The sequence below is a fragment of the Gallinula chloropus genome, assembly GCF_964237585.1.
Source record: "Gallinula chloropus genome assembly, chromosome: 27".
Lineage (NCBI taxonomy): Eukaryota > Metazoa > Chordata > Aves > Gruiformes > Rallidae > Gallinula > Gallinula chloropus.
In genome coordinates, this window is record NC_140112.1 from 6,681,175 (window position 1) to 6,701,799 (window position 20,625).

At 45.1% G+C, this 20,625-nt stretch overlaps 1 protein-coding gene and 1 pseudogene across 2 annotated transcripts; both read right to left on the reverse strand.

Moving 5' to 3' along the window:
• Positions 1-6,056: 6,056 nt before the first annotated feature.
• LOC311201462 lies at positions 6,057-12,915 on the reverse strand (annotated as a pseudogene). Its single transcript has 5 exons — positions 12,908-12,915; positions 11,073-11,116; positions 10,388-10,511; positions 8,861-9,105; positions 6,057-6,262 (listed from the first exon to the last, which is right to left on the reverse strand). The product of its transcript is annotated as an uncharacterized misc_RNA (transcript).
• Positions 12,916-13,219: 304 nt separating this feature from the next.
• On the reverse strand, positions 13,220-17,912 carry LOC311201559 (triggering receptor expressed on myeloid cells 2-like; the record flags this gene model as incomplete). Its single annotated transcript, XM_084275968.1, has 4 exons — positions 13,220-13,436; positions 13,787-13,844; positions 14,197-14,541; positions 17,729-17,912. The coding sequence occupies 4 exons, from the start codon at positions 17,910-17,912 to the stop codon at positions 13,220-13,222; spliced, it is 804 nt and encodes a 267-aa protein (XP_084132094.1).
• Between the last annotated feature and the right edge of the window lie 2,713 nt (positions 17,913-20,625).

Here is a 20,625-nt window from a genome sequence, read left to right on the forward strand (position 1 = left end):
TTGACCCAGAGAGCACTGGAGCAGCAAACCGATCAAAACCCAGTTTTATATGAGTGTAAAGAATGGGACGTGGAAAATGGTCCTCAAGTGAAGCTAAATGGCTTTAAGGCCTTGCATGTTAAAAAGGGGGGGGGAGAAGAAAACCTTGGTGAGTGGGTGTGGGAGGGTACTGAGATCAACGGAAGCAAAGTTTGTATATAGTTAAAAGTTTATAATTTTTTTTATATGATGCATTTTTTCAAGTGTATTTTGGTCTTTAATAGATGCAATTGTAAGTACTGTGTACACTATCCAGCTAATAAAAGTTTATAAACGGAGAACAAGCTTTGTCTCTGTTTTTCAGACCCCCTGCTCTCTTCAGTCCAGTGGCTGCAGCAGCACGGAGCGAGGAGGAGGGAGCGGTCAGGGCGGGCAGCAGGTTCAGCACCACTGAGAAATGCTTAGGCAGCTGGTGAGCTTTCCCGGCACCTGTGAGGGCCGCCTGGCCTCCCCGCCACAGGGGCATGGCTGGGTCTCTGTCTGGGGCTTGGCCCCAACATCTTGGTGTCCATCTTCCCCCTCCGTCGCCATCTTGCTGTCTGAGGGGACTGCACTGCCTGCACTGGTGGTGGGCCTATGCTGGAAGCTGATTGGCTGAAGGAAGCTGGAGTGTCCCACCACAGGTGTTGATTGGATGGGTGATGTGCTGGGACCCTTCTGATTGGTGAAGGAGGTTGTCTGTCTTGCCCCGCTGCTCTTCTTCCCTCACAGGTGGAGGTTGCACCCCAAGATGGCGGCTGTAGGGTGGTTTGCACACAGGAGCTGGGCTGTGTGAGGCCTCGCCTCTCCGCTCTAGGCCCCGGGAGCTGCCTGCAGCTGGGAAACGGCCTCACTGACCTGGGGCAGGAAGAGAAGGCTGCTTTGGGCTGGCCAGTGTTGCTCGTGTGTGTCCTTCAAGCGTGAGGAAGATGCTGGGTGAGTCCAGGCTGGGAGAAGAGAGGCTGAAAAGATTCATTTTACTGGTGGGGAAAAAATACCCTGTCCGGCAGACACCGCGTCCTGCCTGTAGCTGGCCAGGTCTTGGTTATCTGGTGGTGTAACGCTCAGCTTGCCTTGGTGACGTTCTGGTCTCTGTGCTTGCTGCAGGATTCATTGCACTGAGTAACTGTCCCTGAAAGGCCGCGCAGGAGAAGGCAGGATTATATAGAAGCTGCCCTGGGGCATGGGGGGTGTCCTATAGGTGCCAGGATGGAATTTAATACAGGGTTGCACAAGTGTAAGAATCCAACTTTGTTACCCAAATGCTCTTCTAAGACTTTAATTCCTTTATATTCTTGGTTACCTTCCAGGAAGATGGTTTCTTCTCGTCACCAAACTTCCAGGTATCATGTTGCTATTTTTTTTGGTCAAATATGATGAATGGACACCCTTAGAAAGCACTTATTTTTTATATTTTGACACAAAAGGAAGTTTTAAGTGCATTGGGTGAGCTTTGAAAGGTTTAAGAGAAAGTCAGTCTCCATGTCTGCCTGCTAATCCCTCTCAGGCATGCTATTTCTTCCAGGCGTGCTGCTCAGGATCTCTCAGCAGTATTGTAACTTAAAACATTCACTAGGACAACAGAAATACTTCAATCAAGGCTGAGGTCCTGCCCTGTTAGGCAATCTTTGTGTGGTATCAGGTATGTTACAGCATTGCTGTAACAGTTCCTGTGAATGTTTACAGTTTGCAAAGCAGCCATACAAAAAAGCAAAACATTATGTTCTGCCTGTTTTTCCTGTGTTCTTGGGACAGACAGACTTTTAGAAGGGATATGCTGAACTTCACAGGTGTTTGTAGCTGTCTGCTGTGTTCTTCAAAGAACAGGACTCTCTACTGCAGTTCTGAAGGGCTGGTTTTGCCCTCGCTAGTGCAAAAGCATCTCTCTGCCAGGAGAGGCTGGAAGCGTGTGTGGATGCTGCTATAGCTGGCAACACACAGGACAAAAAAAGGCAAGTTTTAGCCCAAGCAGTATTGGCTTCTTTTCTCCTGTGGTGGATATCATAGTAGTGCTCCCCATGTGAACCAGCTGTGAGTGACATCTTTATACAAGCTGTGAAGTACTGTGTGAGTTTGTGTTTAGCTACGCTGAAGTCCCAGAGCTGCAATAGGAAAGGAGTGTGTACTTCTAATGCCAGTTGTAACAGGGCATAACAGCGTTAAGTGTCTGAATGAGGAGGGTGGTGTCCCCATAGGTAGGAGAGAAGTTTCTCCTGCAGGCAGTTGAGCACTTCCAGTTAGGTTCTGCTGATGGGAAATCCCTTCAGGAGATGCCGAAGGTACAGGGTCTGTCCTCTGAACTCGGGCTGTCACATGCTGCAGTGGGGCCTGAAGAAAGCCATCCTGGTTTTCTGTCACGGTGTTGCTGGCAGCTCTGCAGTCATGATGAAATACAGACATGCTGCAAGTGTGATTGTTGGCCAGTAGAGCAGAATCAATCCTCAAGGACCTCACAGCTGAAGATTTGTGAACGCAGAAGAGCATGAAGGGCAGTGGCCCAAGGGAGTAGGCAGGCGGCGTAGGCCTGAAGGGGATGTCCTCAGCACATAATAGGTTATCTGATTACAAAGCAACTCAGATATTGATTTTTACAGCTTTTTGCTTTATTCTTAATTTGAAATTCTTTTCATTTCCCTAGCAGGAACAGGAGCAGGCTAATTTAAAGCAGTGCCTCACTTCGCGGAGAAGTTCTGTCTGCTAATCTTGGGCTAGTCGTGGTTGCCAGGATCTTGTCCTTTAGTGCTGAGTTTTCCTCTGGTAATCAATGTTTTGCAATTGCTAGGCATGGGAGAGAAGTTGAGAACAATTGAGCAGGTATTCTAAAGTGAATAGACCGAATAAGACTTAGTACTGCTAACATGAAGTTAATTGAGTTGGTAGGTTGGGTTTTCTCTCTCTTTTGGTTCTTCACACAACATTACTTTGCTGATTCTTTCAGAGGAGTTAGACAAAACCATTTGTTCCAAAAACTTCATGTTTCAGTACTTCCAGGGGAAGAGGAAAGGTATGAATTGGTTGACTTCATGTTGTCTAGCAGGAGACTCCTTGGCCTCTGTAGTTTGTGGTATATCCAAAATACAGTTCACTTCCCCATTTTGCTTTCTGTGGGTCAGAGCAGAACTGGGCGGTTTACACAGTGGCTAATAAAACATTATCCTTTTCATCTCTGCTCCCATCTCCCTGGCTTATTAAGCATGTGGCAAACTTTACCAAACTCACAAACCTGCTGCTGGGAGGCACTTTGATGGCATAGTACTATGATGACTTTAACAGAATCTCTAGAGCAGATTTTATTATGTGATTGTTACGTTCTCTCAGTGCACTTAGAGCAAGAGCCCTTTGTAGTGCCTGGCAGGTAACAGCTGAAGGTGCCCAGCAATTAGTCATCTAGTTAAAACTCCAAATCTTAGCACTTGGTCACTCCCTATTAGCTATGAAAAAGTTCCTCATAGTGTTTACCACTTCTGAAGTGAGACAAAGATGAAACAAATAACTGTTTTGGCACAGGTTGCAGAGGATGTTTAGATTGGGAGGGAGTTTTAACTGGATCTCCTGTAGAAGGACAGAGCAGGTGTCTGGAGGCGCTGGAACGGAATGTATTGTCTATCAGCCTGGGTCTTAGAAACAACTCCCATCCCCTTACATCCTGTCAGCTGTTCCCTGCCCATCTGCTGTGCCCAGTTCCTAGAATCTGGCAACTTTATTTCTTGTTACCATCAAACGAAAGAGAAGCTGGGGGGATGTGTGAAATACTAGCTAGATACACATCTATACCAGTATTCAACAGCTGGTACCGAACGAAGTTCCAAACTGGCTGTGTCCGTTGGCTTACCTGAAGACACAGCCAGCTTTGTAATGTCCCACCTGTCCAGAGGCTGCTCAGTTGTACAGCCAGCCATCCCTGAGTGTGGTTCTACAGCGAAGCATAAGGGAAGTAGGTTGGATGGGCTGCTGATGCTTTGCAAACATCTACCCAAAAGGGTAGATGAGGTACTTAGGGATATGGTTTAGCTTAGGATGGGATTGGTTGGACTTGATGGTCTTCAAAGGTCTTTTCCAGCCTTGTGATTCTGTGATCTAAACTGGGACTTGGGGTAATCCTTCACTGTAGGCAGTTCAGGTTACTAGCTCAGTCGTTTGCATGTAAGGAAAACACCTGTAAGATGTTACAAATTTGGAAAGATTTGAGAATATTTGTTGTGTCTTTGTGCCAAAACAGAGTTACATGTTTACATTTTGTGACAGAGGACTGACATCATCCATAGAGATAAACTGTCCCTAGAAACACCTGCAAATTCATCACAGATCAGCTTTCTAGGCAGAAACAAGTGTATACCAGTAAGCTTCTCTATTTTAACTTCTATTACTTTAGGATCTGAGGCCCCCAGAACTTCCATTTTGCATGCCAGTGCACCCAGATGAAGAATTTAGGCATACAAAGCATTAGGAGCTTTCCAGGAGTCAAACAGGCTAATTAAAAAGTTGAATTTATATATTGAAGTATTATGTTAACCATTTACCTTTCCTGTTGTGGATCATTTCAGACCTTAGTGTTGTGGTCCCCACACCATCACTTTTGACATCTCAGAACTACCCAAAGCACAAAGGTGTCAGATTCTAGAGCTGGTCAGTGGAGTGATGGGGGGAAAAATAAAAAGCTGAGAAGGGAAACAACACTATGCAAGAACAGAAAATGGGAAGTTGGCACAGGAAGTGAAGAATGCAATCTGTGAGCGTGGGAAGGAAGCCGGAAATCAACTTCTTTAGCTTTAACTATGGGGTTTTCTAGCTTTATTTTCGGAGAATTTGCACGAGAGGAAATAAAAAAATAATCTCAGATGTCATGGCAAGAAGCTGTATCAGACCAGCCAACAGAATCTCTCTGTTCTCTATCTCTCTTACCCTGCCTTCCCTGCTTCAGCGTAGTTTAATTTACTCCCATGCCACTCCATACCTAAGCTGGAGTCTTTTTGCAATCTTAATACCAAAAAATTAAAGCAATTTTTGTATCATATTCAGTGTCCTTGGGCGAAACTCAGAGAATTAATATTAAAATCTCAGTGAGAATAATCTGGGGACTTATCCATAACCCCTACCAGATGTTTGCACATATCACCTTGATAGCAAGATTCAGTATTTTGATGGAAGAACATGTGATTTATAGTAAAGTCAAGCTAGAGTGATACTGGAGCATGGGTGTGGCATTAATAAACAGCAGGTAACAGCAGCAAGGAAATACAAAGGTAGTTATTTGTTTAAAAAAATAAATAACTTTGGGTGTACATTCTGCACCTGTGTGTTCAAGCTGAAGGTATTTCATACTATACCTTAGGAAAGTACTTTTCAACACGACCCTTGCTTACTAAACCATTACCTTGGGGAGGGGCTGAGCCACCGCCCCTGGGTGTGTTAACAGACGGGTAGATGAGGTGCTCAGGGAGGGGGTTAGTGGAGGATGGGTATGGTTGGAGTCTGTCTCAAAGGTCTTTTCCAGCCTGGTGACTCTGTGATTCAAATGCATTACTTGTCTCTATCAAAGTTCATGAAACAACTCATATGTTGAAAATCAAGCAGATTCTTCACTATTACCATTAGCAATAATTCACATTTTATATATGAGTATTTAAGTGAGCTGTTGAAGAAAGTCTAAGGGGAAGCATGTTCCTGTATCTCTCAGCTCTTTGTTCACTCTGGTGCTCTATCAGTTGCTACCAGAAAGAACCAATTTCCTGTATTTGGGTTTATAGTTGCCTGCCACTTAAAAATAGAGTGCTTTGGAAAAAGTAAATACATCATAGGCTCCCACTAGATGTGCTTACCAAGAGCTGAATTGCAATGCTGTACTCTTAGAAAAATCCAGTTATTTCTAAGGGAAGTCTGTGCATCCCTGTGCCTCATTCAGCTGCTTTCTGCCTTGCACCCAGTGTGCATCCAACTTCAGCATTAGTTACAAATGGATTGGTTCTAGTGTAGTTCATCACAATTCTGTGAATAAGCCCTTTGTGCTGCTCTGTTTTGGAGGACTTGCTTTTTTCTTTTCAGTCCCAGAATGTGACTCTGGAGATAACAGTAGCATATTCCACAGACCCTGAGAAAACTGAATTGCCTGGTGGTTCCTGAGTGTGGAATAAAACTTCTGGTGAAGGCTGGATATTGATGTATGTCATGGAGTGATGGGACAGGGGAAATGGCTTGAAGATGAAGGAGGGGAAATTTAGATGAGATATTCGGAAGAAATCCTTCCCTGTGAGGGTGAGGCCATGGCATAGGGTGTCCAGAGAAGCCCTGGATCCCTGGCAGGGTTCAAGGCCAGGCTGGATGAAGTTTTGGGGTGTCCCCGCCCATGGTAGGGGTGGCACTGGGGGAGGCTCTGAGGGCCCTTCCCACCCACACCGTTCTGTGATTCTGTGATCTTCAGGCTTGGCTGAGGCTGGTGCCTTATGTCAGTGTATATATTGTACCATCATTCAGTTCCCTATCTGATGTTCTTGCTTTGGTTCTTCCCTCCTTTTCAGAAACCACAAAGAATGAGAAGTTAAAGAGAAATTCAGCATTTTTTTGTTCCTGAACATTAGTCCTAGTTCATCTACAATCACAAATATTTTCCCCTCGTATCATGAAGCTAGGGAAGAGGGGTGAGGGTGCATGGGCAAAGGAAATGTGTGCTCAGGAAATGTAGAAAGCACAAAAATACTTCCTCAGATTTAAAGGACTGGGTAGAAAGGTGCAGCAACAGTTTCCACACTAAATATTCAGGGCAAAATAAGCTTTCCTTTGATGGGAACGTTTGGTGATGTTACTGAAAGCCAATTAATTATCAAAATTACCTATTTTCTATTACATTTCTACTCATCCACCATAGGATGGATGGTTCTATGTGCTTTATAACCCCTATGAGTGGTGAACACAGAGCCAGTGTCTCTGTGTGACAGAGAGCAAACAGAGCACTAGGCATGTGGGATTTCTCTGCTTGTCCGAAGGATCCCAAAGTCCATCCCTTTTCCTGCTCAGCTCGGTCTCGTTGCCCCTCTGGACAGTGATTGCTCTGAACAGACCTTCCTTACGGTCAGGGGACTTGTACCCTACAAGCTGTAGGGGCAGGAAAACTAAATGAGGATTAGGGAGCTTTACCTGCCCTTTTCCTTCTGACATAAGTAGTGAGGAGTTTAACAGTAGCCATCAGAGCAGTTGTAGACAGGGAGGGATTCAGGCCCACAGGAGCATAAAGGGTTCTTCAGGGAAAAGCATGGTATCTCTCTTACTATCTACAGTTCCAGAGGTGCATCATTAATTTGGGAGGGGATTTAGTGTCCCTAAACAAGCGTGGTTCCATGAGGTCAGTGCTGATCTAAGCCATGGAGGATCCATCCCAGCTGTAATTTTTTGGCACATGGCAAGCCTGGGGAATACTCAGGAGTTTGAATCCTCTTCCTGCTGTCCTTTGCAGCGCTATCAGAGTTCAAAGGCATCCCTCATCAGGATGCAGTAGCCCTTCTCATGGTCTGTCTTTGCTCAGGACCGTTAACTGGGTCTTTATCAGAGGCCTCACTTAGAGCTCCTGAAACTGACAGGAACCTTGTGCAGCTTTTCAAGGGACCAGGGGAGGTTGGACCAAACTCTCTAGGGCAGAAGAGGAAGGCTCTGTGTGTGTGTGTGTGTGTATGTATGTGTCTGTCACACCACTCCTCCAGTCGTGCAGTGCATTCAGGATGCTACAGAGTCTGGCAGTCTTTGTTGTGCACCTCTGACCCTTACTGCTGTTGTGTTGGCAACATTCCCCATCTTTGTGGGAAATGAAATGGCGTCTAAATCTGCATCCCCGTTCAAATTTTCCTCTTCATAAAAACCCAAGTGCAGGTCATTTTCCCACATCAATCCATCCCTGGTCACTTTTTCTCATGCTAAAAAGTCCTGCTCTCCAGTTTGTGGAACAGTCCAGAGTTACAAGAAATTCCCTCCTGTGCTGTTTACCAGTAAAAGGTGGTAAGTTACTGCAGCTGAATCACAGGAAAGGGATCAACCAGCTCCTCCAGTAAGAGCTGCGACTTTTGTGGGGGTAGTTGGAGAGTACCTGCCATCAGTGTCTCTAATTGAAAATATCAAGTGTAGGCCCAGAGAGAGCTAGTAGGAAGTAGGACAAGAACAGACATGCTCTGATTCTAGTTTTCTTCCCTTTGGGTGGTGGTTGTCTTGTGTTTTTTTCATTCTTGCAAAATACGTGATACTTGCCTTGGAAAACCTACTTATTCAGTGATTATATCATGTGCAGAAGAACAAATGAGATTTGGTTTCTACTTTCCCTGGTTTTGGGTGCTCTGACAGACAAAAGGGGAATAAGGACAGCTCCTGCAGAAGGCAAGTTTCATAGAAGGGACAGACCAGCCATGAAAATTCAAACCGTTTTAGAAAGTGATATGAAAAAAAACCCTGAGTTGCTTATTTTGGGCACTCAAACCTGATAGAAAGGAAGCATCTTAGAAACCAGATGTGTCATGTGATTCCCCTCCACATGCAAATCCAGATGGTTATTAATGAGTAGTGGCAAAGAGATGAACTCAGGCAAAGATTCAGATTGCTTGGAGTCTCTTTCAGCTGCTGATGTATATGTAAAATTTCATTAGTCAATGAAGCTGAGCCCCCCACCAGTTGTCTGCAATTTATTTCTCTCATTAGTATGTAGCAAAAATCTGTTTAAAAGAAAGAAATTCAGGACTTACCTGTGTCTCAGGAAATTTCCAGGCTCAGAAGAGAAGAGTTCTTTAATGTTGACCTGTAATCTTTCTTGTCTAGTGGTAAGAAATTGCTGACTTTCAGCAGATCATTAATTCTTTGATTAACTCACCCAAAACTGCCAGCGTGATCCTACTCTCTAGTTTGTTTCTCCCCTGGAAATGGCTCTTGGGATGATATTCTCCTGAGTCATTAAGTTGGAGCTTGTTCAGCCACACTCTAATCATCTTCCGTGAGAAGTCATTCATCATTTCAGTCCTTCCTACTTTAAGGATACTCTGATCAGAGTTACCTCTAGTAATAGGTTGACATCTAATTCAGGACACCGTTTTGCACCAAATAAAACATTGAAGTTTCCTGATTTGGTTATCACAGAACAGGGGCAGTGGGGGGACAGGGAGTTCCTTTTATTTTTGGAAATACAGACTTAGAGTTTCTAAAAAAGAGTGGTGATTCAATAAAGTGAGAAAGGACAGGAAAAAACAGCCCCTGTGGTGGTGTACATCTCACCCAAGAAAGGAGCAGAGCTAACATTAGCACAAAGAGAACTTGGAGAAGACAAGGAAAGAAGCAGTCCCTTTCTGAGGAGGGTCGTCACTGGAGATGAGGTTGGGCAGGTGCTGTGGTTTAACTGGGCAGGCAGCTAAAGCAACCACACAGCTGTTTGCTCACTCCCCCTGCCAAGTGGGATGGGTTGGAGGGGAGAATTGAAAATTGAAAAGGGAAAAAACCCAACTTGTGAGTTGAGATAAAGATAATTTTATAGAACAAATCAAACCAAAACAAACCCCTAAGATAATCAAATTTACAAGTGATGAACAGCACAATTTCTCACAACCCACACTCAGTGCTCCACAAGACCCTGAGGCGTCCCACTCCTGTGCTGGGACATGAAGCCACCTCAGCATATTTCTAATGCCTCACACGTGTGTTCAAGGTGGTGTCTCTCCATCTCACAAGTCTTCTATGTGAGTTACCAAAGCTCAGTTCTGTGTGACTCTAAAATCCTTTTAACAGAATGGAAAATGTTGTGCAGAAGCAAGTCTGGGTGGTTTTTTTAATTTTTTCATCAATTTACTGAAATATTTCTTTCCCAAACCCATTGATTTTTAATTTATACAATCCTACAAAATTATATTCATTGTTGTCTGATGGTAATCCTTAGAATATTCTTTTTTTCCCCCTTTGAAACAGTTTTATGTCATACAGCAGAAATAATTTCCTGGCCACTTCTGCCTCTAGATACATCTAAGTACCTATTGTGCTTCTATATTGAGCCATATAATAGAGTTTTACCTTGTCCTTGGTAACCTCTAGTGGGATCCCTGTGTCTAGATACACCGTGTTCTGCTGTGAAACGAAATGGAAACGACACATCATTTTTTATTTATTTTGGCTGTCTCCCCTCAGTGCACTGTTGACCTCATAGCTCCCTCTCAAGTGAAACCACCATCCGTATCCTTTGCAGCAGAACATTCTGCAGATCCCCACACTGATACGTCCCGAATTCAGGCCTTGAAATGCTGTTGTGATCACAGCAAACCAGCCTCATCCAGGGCGTATCCGGGGCAGCTGAACGGTGCCGTGCACGGGTCAAGCTAATCCTTGCTTTTAAAGGGGAATTCGAGATTTTTCTGACAGCTCCTTGCACCAAAATTTCTTCTCATGTAAATTCTTGTGCACATCATATGAGCAGTTTGCTCTGGAGGACTCTCCCCCTGTATGCAGAAACACTTGGGTGTCCTCTCCTGCCATGCATGATTCTTCCAAAGAAAGAAGAAAATGATGCTACAACTAGTCACAGCTTAGTATGCCAGTTTTTCTTAGCTTATACCACAGGGACGCTCATGTTGGATCTCTGAGGTTTACCTAAACAAACATCTATGCTTAGCCTCAGTGCCACTACCCTTTTTCATTTGTATTCCTATTGTTTCTCTCTGTGGACTCGGTGTTTATTCGCAATGAGAAAGCAAATAGCAGCTTGCCTGATCCATAATGTAGCAGGAGAGAGCAACAAACACGGGTTTTCCTGCCTGTATTCTAGGTGATTTCAGACTGAGAACTTCACAATAGCTGGAGACAAATGTCCAACCATGAAGTTCAGTTTCTGGACAAAATACAGAACTGCTGTAAACAAAAATGAGAACCCAAAAGCCTGTAATATTTAAATAAGCAGATGCCAGGCTGAGGATTTCCTCCCCTCGTTCACTTCTGGGAAACTCGTTCTGTGCCTGGCTATAAACAGCCTGAGTAAGAAGTGCTCTACTAAGTGACAGCATGCAATGTCCTGTTTCTGGGGGAAATGAAGACACTCTGAGCCTTACCTGGTAGTGCCAGCAAGAACAGCAGGGCTGGAAACTGCTCCGCTCTGAGGTTGAAAGTGGTTTAGGGAATAGAGGAAAAAATGTATCCCAGGGCTTGTTTGTAACTGAGAAATTCTCTGTTGCAGGGGAAGCTAACTTGCTCTGTCACTTACTGTCACCCGCTGCCTAAAGTGATGATGCCAGTTTGGAGTGGCTGAGAGTATCTTTACCAATCTTAATACCACTTCTTGGGTAGGAAGGCTGCATAATGCTTACAGGCTGCTTTTTTGCTTTCAATATATTGCTGTCGAGGTGATAGCTGTATTTAGCAATAGGTGGTTTTGGTCTCTAGTGCTACCTTGATAATATCACAGAGCAGCTTTCAGTCAGATGTGCTCATCCTTGCTGCTGCTTTGCACTTACATGCAAGTCTTACATCCCTTGTTCCCAAAACCCTTGTAAGGTGATGGAGAACCATCGCTGTGCCAGCACAGAGGTGGTGGGTGGCCCTGCCTGAGGTCTCAGAACAGGTTGAAGCTGCAACAAGGACCCAGATCTCCCAGTTAAAGCTATGATTCCCTGGTTTTATAGCACATCTAGCTGGGCACCACAGTACCATCCTGGGAATACTGAAGCTACGTTTGTGTTAGTACAGCTGCAGTGGTGTGTGACTGTGTATGGACTAAATTACCCTCTGGAAATAGAGGAAATTAAATTAGACAGAGAAGAGCCATGCATGGTATGATCCCAGTTGCTGTTTCTGTGTGGTGCTAAATGGAGCTGGCTGGATGTGCCCAGCTGGCTCAGAGCATTTCTGTACATTATAAACACACCAGTGTATTCAAAGTGTTACCTGTTCTCTGGGTGACATGTCGTGGTCTGGTGTACTGCAGCTCTTTATCATGAATCCACACTAAGTCAGATAATTGGTTTGGTTTTATTTAGCTTTGCAGGCAGTGCAGGGAAAAGAAATGTGAATGTCCTTGGGTGTGGGGTCTTCCTGAGAGAGCTCAATGCAGATTCACTTTGGGAAGTGATGAACAATGATCACATATTGGTAACATCCCCTTGAAAAGGTAGAAAAAACAAAGAGACACAGTTCATTCTTTGTTCATAAAGTCATTTGAGAAATGAGGAAGCAGCCTCAGAGCTGCATGTTGTCTTCACATCACTTTCTGTTATGTTCAGCAGTTCTTTATGCCTTTCCACAGTGACTATTCACCAGAGATCCACACTGTCCAAGGCAGTTTTTGGGAGCTAGTCTTCATCACCTGGGAAAGACAGAATATCTCACCTGGCACTGCTCTGAGATGACATGAAGTTGATGGGTCTCAGTTCAGTTTAGACCCTTGTGGAATGATACTGAGGATGAGTATCTGGAACAGCTTTGCCTGCTGGTGTGGATGCTGATAGCAGAGCATTGCATTGCCAAAAGTGTGTCAAAAGCTTCAGTCTATAGAGAGTTCCACATCTCAGTTCAAAAGCTGATTTCTAGACAATAGTATTAGCTTTCAACATATAGTATCTAGTTCTGCTTATATTTCATGCTTTTGGGGGAAGCATTTGAGTGTTTTGAGGAGATATGTAGGACACCTTAAAAAGAAGACTGATCTTCAATGAATGGGAGAAGCATCTTGGAGATTTAAGACAGAACCATGTCTGTCCATTTCTACATCATGTGGGTGTGGGTGAATTGCTGAGCACATCATCGTTGAGACGTGTTACCTGAAGTTCTGGTTATGTTCACTGGTGTAGCTGTAGTTTCATTTATAACAAAGCCTTTGCCAGTAGGGTATAGAGCAGCAAATTTCTGGCCTAGAAATGAGCTGGGGGAAAACTGAGCAGAGCTCTCTCACCTTTCCATGCCTGGGGAAACATCACTGCACATAGGTAAGTCTGTGCTGGATCTCTTGGCTTCACATTCCTCCTTTCCCCCTGGCCCTCGATCCTGTCCTCTTCCATTAGGTTCATGTGTTGCTGGCAGCATCTTTTCAGCTCAGTTGTGTTGGAAAAAGTTGGTCAATGCCAATGAGAAGAGGTGGTAGATGGTGACATTCCCTCTCTAGAGTGATAGGATCAGTGATACCTATGTTTAATAGGCAATCCTTTTCTTGCTTTGCCTGCAAATGCCTGGTGTTCATTTCCTGTGGATTCCCCTTGGTTTAGCTCTAAGCAGTGCTCTCCCAGGAGGGGCTGATTCCTTCATGTGCAAGATCACCAGTAAAAGGGAGGACCTGCTCCTCATTGAGGTTTGGGTGGTTCTGCTCTGTTTCTCTGTTCTTCCTGTTGCTGGCAATGATAAACATCAGCACAGCCACCATGAACTTAGTAACCAGGATTCCAGCAGCGATATAGAAGACAACGAAATCAGCTTCAGGAGGGATGCTATGGGGAACCATAAATACAACAATGAAGGGGGTGGTTCAATGTGAAGATGGCAAGATCTCCTGCAACTGGCAGTCCCTACCTGTGCACAGCAGAGCCTATGGGTTAGAACAGCTATAAGAAGTTATTTCACATATGGATAAATGATGATCTGCAGGAGTTTAGCTTGGCACTGAAGCATTGTTTTCTGGATTAGGATAAACCTGATGTTTAGAAACCACACAGCAGCTCTGAGAATTGTCATACGCCTGCGGTGGTAATCCTCTCAGCTTCAAATGGGGTTGCCAGTGCTAACCTGCCTTGGTCCTCGGAAGGCTACCAACCCCAGGGTGAGGAGTTTTGTCACTTACCTGGAGATGCTCTGCACAGCAGCAATAGGCTCCTCTGGCATTTGGGTCTCCAGGACAGCTGATGACAGAAGCAGAACAGTTTAGTCTGCAGATGTTTCTGGGTAATATTTGTAGGTATCACCAACACTAGTGCCCCAGCAAGGCACAGATAACCAGCGTGAGAATGGGCACTTGGCCATGTACTAGAGAATTAATTTTGGTAGCAATAAGGGGATGATGTGTCAGATGTCCTGTGACAGTGAGGTCATGTTCCTGTAAATCAGGAACTAGAGAGAGGCAATGAGAGACAGTACTTTCTTAGAATAAGTCCAATTATAGATGTTTACTAAAGTGAGGCCTTGGCATCCGCAGACACATGAAATTTAAGTAGGAAATCACAAACTCCTGAAACTCAGAGCCCTGAGACATACCTGTCAGCACTTCCACTTGCACCCTTCTCAAGGTATTTGTTTCCCCCAGGAAGTCACTTTTGCACTGGTACAACCCAGCATCCTGCTTCTTGAGCCGCTTCATGGTCACTGTCAGGACCCCTTCCTGGACGTTGTCACTGATGGAGGTGGTGCCATTCCTGTTCTTCAGGAATGGCAGCCAGAAGCGTCGGGCGCTCACCACGTGTTGGCACTTGGTCTCATCGATCTCCTTGCACCAACTCTTTTCTCTCCACCGCTGCTGCCAGGGGTTATAGGTGCACTTGACAGAAATAGTGTCCCCTTCCATTCCATACACCATAGTGATGTTCTCTGCAGCACAGGATTCTAGGAGAAAAGGCAGAAGTGGTGAGCCAAGTTTCTTTCCACCAAACCTTACCACTATGTTCATTCTACACTAAATTTTCCTCTTTTTCAAGTCTGGTGACAGCTGCTGTCAACTGTAGGGCTGTCACCTGTCTGTTTCCCCCATGAAAGATACAGTGTGCTGTGTCTGAACAAGAAAGGTCAGGCTTTCTTGAACTGTGCCTGTAGTGCTCCCTCTGACTGGGTTGTTACTTGGCTCTAGCCAGGTAGCTGTTCTTGCCTGGGGGGGACAAGAGAGGCATCAGGGGAGAAGGAGGTATCAGCTTCTCTGGTATTTGCAGATCTTCAGAAGCTCCGGAAACTTTGGTCCTCCCCTTCCCTTCTGGCCCTGTGGTGACTCTGCTGGGTTGCAGCCTAAAGTTGATCCACATCATGCTTGTAATCACTGGGCTTCTGGGCAGTAAGAGGAAGCAGTTTGTTGGCATGGTTAGGAGATTAAATATAGATTTGCATCTTCCTCTGGTCCCGAGGAGCATGAAGCTGGGCCTTCAGGTAGATTGAGTTTGCATCCAGCAAGCTGTCTTGCTTTTTAAAACAGCTCTTTTTACAAACAGCTCATAAAATCATAGCTGTACCCAACAATGACAAATTGTTTCTCCATAACTCTCATTAGTCTTGGTGAAATACCCCTGCTTTGCAACACCTAACAACATCTACAGCTGCAGCAAGGCAGCTGTGGCTTCTGGCTTTGGTCTTAAGCTCTTGCCTTTGTTCACAGATACAGATCTGACCCTGGAGAAAAGGTCCTTTGCAGTACATGCCCATGAAGTTTACCCCCATTTTCACAGAATCACAGGATGGTTTGGGTTGGAAGGGACCTTAAAGATCATCCGGTCCCACCCGCTGCCATGGGCAGGGACACATCTCACCAGCCCAGGCTGCTCAAGACCCCATCCAACCCAGCCTTGAACACCTCCAGGGATGGGGCAGTCACCACCTCCATGGGCATCCTGTGCCAGGGCCTCACCACCCTCACAGTGAAGAACTTTTCCCTAATATCAAATCTAAATCTACTCCCTTACAATTTAAACCCATTCCCCCTCATCCGGTCACTCCAGGCCCTTCTAAAAAGTCCCTCCCCAGCTTTCTTGTAGGGCCCTTCAGATACATCTTCAAACACCACAGCGTACTGCTAAACTGCAGAAGACTCCCATCAAAACCATATCTAAAGGGAAAATAGAGAATTTGATTCATGGCAGCGGGCTGGACGCTCCAGCCACACGGCCGTTAGCACAGTGTCACCATCCCATCCCCCTCGGGGCGGCACGGGGCACACGGTGAGACACGGCAGTGCCCGAACCGCAGCCAGCAGGTCCACCCTGGGGACTGGGTGGTGTGGAGGTCTGGCTGGGCTCCACTGAGCTTATCAAACCGCTTCGTCAGTGAACACTGTTCTCAGTGAGGGCAAGTGTTTTAAGGCTCTTCATACAGCCAGAGAGAAGCTAGACTCAAAGTGACACCTACAAACCAGTGTCCAGCTAGCTCTTCTGTTGATTACTTCTTAATCCCACTCCTACTTTCTAAATCCAGGAGTTTAGAGATTTTTTCACCCTATCTTTTAATATTCTACTCATTTTAACCATGTTGACAGCTGATCTTTGGCTGCTTGCTTCCTCCCCTCAGTTCCTTATTTCTAATTTTCGTTCCTCTTTATGGCAGGCAAAGGCAGAAGGGACAGTCTGAGCTATTAATACTTTCAGAGATAGTGCAGTGTGGTATTTGTGGAAATCTGTATGTCTGGTGAAAAAAACCAGCGGCTAGTGCTTTCTGTGGAACCATAAGTAATGATAAGCCAGAAGTAAGTTTAAAAAAAGGCTGGTGTGAGGACTTTGTGCTGGCCAAGCCTTTTAGTAACTGTTCCTAAAAGAATTTCAATTGCTCTGAGTGAATTGGAAACTTAAAAAAAACCCAAAACAACAAAAGGTCTTTTAGGCTTTACTACAAGAAGTCATAAAAAAGGATCTGTGATGTCCAAATACCCAACACCTACAATCATTAGCTTGGTATGTTGCTCTTCTCAGTTGTTGCAGTCAACACTTACCTCACGGCATGTTCAGCTCAGCCCTCTGCAATCCCTCTAAAAACTTTAACTCCCTCTCCTGTTTCTCTTGGGGACCCCTCCTCACCCACAGTGCTGCTCCTTCAGTTCTTAGCTCAGCCCCAGGATTTTATTTTTATTTTAGATAGAAAGAGCATTGCCAAAAATTCTCTTGATCAGAATCATGGCATTTAGAGATCTGCTGATGCCCCTGTAGAAAACTCGGTGTCATTATATTTTCAAACAATTCTGCTGACAGATGATTTACTATTTATGGTCCTCTTCCTTGTTTTGTGCTACTCAAAAAAATATAGTGGACTTTTTTCAAGCCCATTTGGATTTTTGTGACAGGTTTCTGTGCTCCCAAAGCCTGAATCTGTTGCCTTTCTGTGTGCTGCTTCAGGTATTGGGGATCTCCAAAGCGTGGCTGGAGACAGAAAGCTGTCAGCTGGGAATACCAGGTCCTGTGCCTTGTTTCTGATCATTTGTGCTCATCATTTCAGATGATTATTGCTTTATGAGCTCAAAAGAGTGCCCAGGATTTCAGAGCTACCCCCTTCATTGAGTTTGATTTCCCTCCTCTGGAACCCTAGGTGCTGCAATTTATATTTGAAGCCCTGCAAATTCAAACAGGATTTTGCAATGTCACATTTCATTCAGAGAAGGCACACAAGACTTTGCCAGCAATGTTTCCTCTGCTGTCTCAGAAGGATCCCTGTGAGCTGAGCACTCCCAACACCACTGGCCCTTTGTTAAGTTAAGGGAAAAGAGCAAACTCGGAGGAAGGAGTCTGACACCCCTGGAGGGGAAGAGTAGAGTGCAGAACACACTCCAGTGCTCCAGGTTCCCTCTGCTTGCATTGCATTGAACCTTGCAGTGTACAGGCAGGCACTGAGACTGTCTATCCATCAGTTTATATCAGCCTTCCAAAGAACAGCAGTCTGCAAGGAAGATGCTTTTCCATCTGGAAAAAGCTACTGTGTCTCAAAACCTGTGCAGCCTTTTCCCACAGCATTATCAGTCACCTCATATGAGGCTCATGGAGAGACCAAGCTTTCCCCCAATCCTTTACGCTATCTATTAACCCCAAGGCCATGTAGGCTTTCTTACCTGACAAGAAGACCAAGAAGATGAGGTGCACAAGCTTCTCCATGTCAGCTGAGCAGTGAAGGGGACAAGAGAGGAGCCTGGAGAACAGTGAAAAGGGCGTTTGCCCAAGAGCAGCTTGCTGTCCCCCCTCCTTGCTCTGCAGAAGGAATGAGCACAGGAACTTGGCATCTTTTTTGTCCTGCATATTGAGCAACTCACCAGGGACAGGCACATCTCTTGTAGGCTGAAAATTCAGGCATCAGCATTGCCCACTCACAGCCACAATTCAGTCTAGACAGCCTGAAAGAGAGCATCATGTGATGGCCTAAAACCATGGTACTGGGAGTCCCCGTGAGCTCTGCAAGGGTGTCTGTCCTCCAGAGCAGGCTGTCCAAGCAAGCTCTGCATGGGTGAGCTTCTGGAAAGCTCAAAGGGAAAGGGCAGCTTCCATCAAGGCTGCAGGTAGCTCAGCCAGCATCACCAGGGTGAAGGGAGGGCAAGGACATAATCTTGGGTTTTTTCTTTAGGGAAAAGGAGGTTTAGAAGAGTCTGTGCATGAAGTATTGCTATTTAACATATAACCAAGGACAGAAGGACAAGAACACTGTGCTAGGTGAAGCTGTGAGGTGCTTTCTGTGCGAAACACAGACATTTTTACAGTGTACCTAGAAGAAAGGATGTAAGATCAAGGGATGGGGGCATTGATCCCGAGCCCAGCCCTGCCATACTGAAGCCATAGTTCAGGGCTGCAGTTAAAGGAGCCTTCTTCACCAAACTGGTAGGCTGTGGATGGTTTATTGGGTTTTTTAATGTATTTATTTACTTGGAGATCTTCCATGCAAGTACCAATAGACTCTAGCTTCTTATCTTGTGTGCTTATCTGCTTCTTAACAGGCAGATAAACCTACAAGTTTATCTATTCATAAAAGTGTCTTCTTTTTCTTTCCTCTCATTAGTGTTCAAGAAAATGGTATTTTACAGCATCCAGAAATTCTCTGATTACAGTTTTTCTTCATTCTTGCTCCAGTGAGCACAAATCTCTATTCTCTTTGATCAGAAGTAGCTGTCTCCCTGAAAATGTCTCTCTTGAACTAAGTGTTTTTTACTATTACTCTTCCACTGTTTGCTCCAGTGTAGCTGACTGACTGAATAGCAAATATTTAGAGGAATCCTGGCCTGAATGAACCATTTCCAGAACCATTTTCTTTTTCTTTCCTTCATTTCAAGTTAACCATGTCAACTCTGAAAAAGAATCTCAAAAACCAGATCAGCTTCTCTGCTGCACAGAAGAAACCAGAGAAGCCTGTTGGATGTGCCTGGTGTGTGAACAGGGAGCACTTCAGGCCCCTTCGATTTGCTACCTGTCGGCAGAGCTTAGTGTAGCCAAATAAAGTGCCAGGGTTCCAGTCTTTTGGAGAAATTGAGCTGAGCCCCAGCAAACTCATTTCATATCACTCACCACATGACTGCCAAATAAAGGCAGCAAATGTGTAATTTGGAGGATTTCCAGCAGAGAGGGGGAAGTAATGCTGGCCCTTTCCAAGGCCCTGGTGAGCTCTCCCATGAAACTGCACATGCATTTCTGCTCTCCTGTGACTTTAGAAGTGGCCACAAAAACTTGCTTTCCACGGTGCAGCCACGAAAACAACAAGTGCTGGAAGTTGGCATGCTGGTTTGCATCGGTCTTCAAAAAGCTTCCAAAGAACCAACTGCACTGGTGAACGGGCTGGGAGGAGCTGGTTGATGTACAGCACAGTGCTGCACACAGCTACAGCTGAGGCTGGCTGGGTAGTGATTCCTGAAGAGATTACAAAGGTACCTCATAACAGTGAAGGCCAGGGATCAAATGCATCGGGAAAACATGTTTGATAGTTTATGGTGTGACTATATTAATGAGAGCAGGGTTTGATGAGATCCCAGACAGTCTAGTGTTTCTCTGTGCTCTTAGAAATTGCCAACCTGCATCAGAGATCCATGACACATTGTGTGTCTGACTCACTTGGGCTTTTACATCTGTAAATAACCCACTCCTAATTACCACCATGTCCCTTCTGTTGTATTAGCTGATGTTCAGACCAGCCCTGTTATGCTCATCCTTCTTTCTCTGTTGTCTGTCACACTTCCTACAACTTCTTCACAGAGCCTACCAGTTTCTTGTGCTGTGCTACTGTCTGTACAGACCTTCCTCATGTCTGTCTGTCCTGGGGCTCATCCCTGCAGTTAGTGCAGCAAGGAAAATTCTGCTTAAAAATGTCCCAGTGCCCTGTCCACCCTTCTGTTGCAAACCCTTGCTCCCTTCTCTCCTTTCTCCAGAAATACTCAGGTTTGGTTCTCCCTGTCTATCTTCATTCCACACTGCTTTGGTTTAAGCACCCAGTCTGTGTGTTCCTGGGGAGCAGAGGGTTTAAGACAGCAGGCCAGGCAGAGCTTGCTGGACAAAGGACAGGGCAGTCTGCACAAGCTACACGTGGGAATCCATGCCTGTAACTTCAGATTTCAGCTGCTGATTCATTCTGTTTTCAATGTAGAGGCCTCAAGGACTGTATAAATGTGGCTGTGGATGACCCTGAGAGCAAATTCATCCCTCAAAGCGTAAGCCCCAGCAGCTGCACTGAACCCACCCCACAACCCTCTACTCTCCATAGAGTGGTATTTACACACACGACATCACCTTCATTTCCTCCTCCCTCCCAAGCTCCAGCATGCACACTCCTTATCTAAAGCTAAACATTTAGCTTTAGTTTGAAAGCCTCTTACCATCTTATGAAAAAAAATTAAGGAAATTTAGGGGCTTTTAAAAAATTTTAGTTTGGGAAAATTTTCTTCACTGAAAGGGTTGTCAAGCATTGGGACAGGTTGCCCAGAGAGGGGGTGGAGTTGCCATCCCTGGAGGTGTTATAAAACGTGTACACATGGAA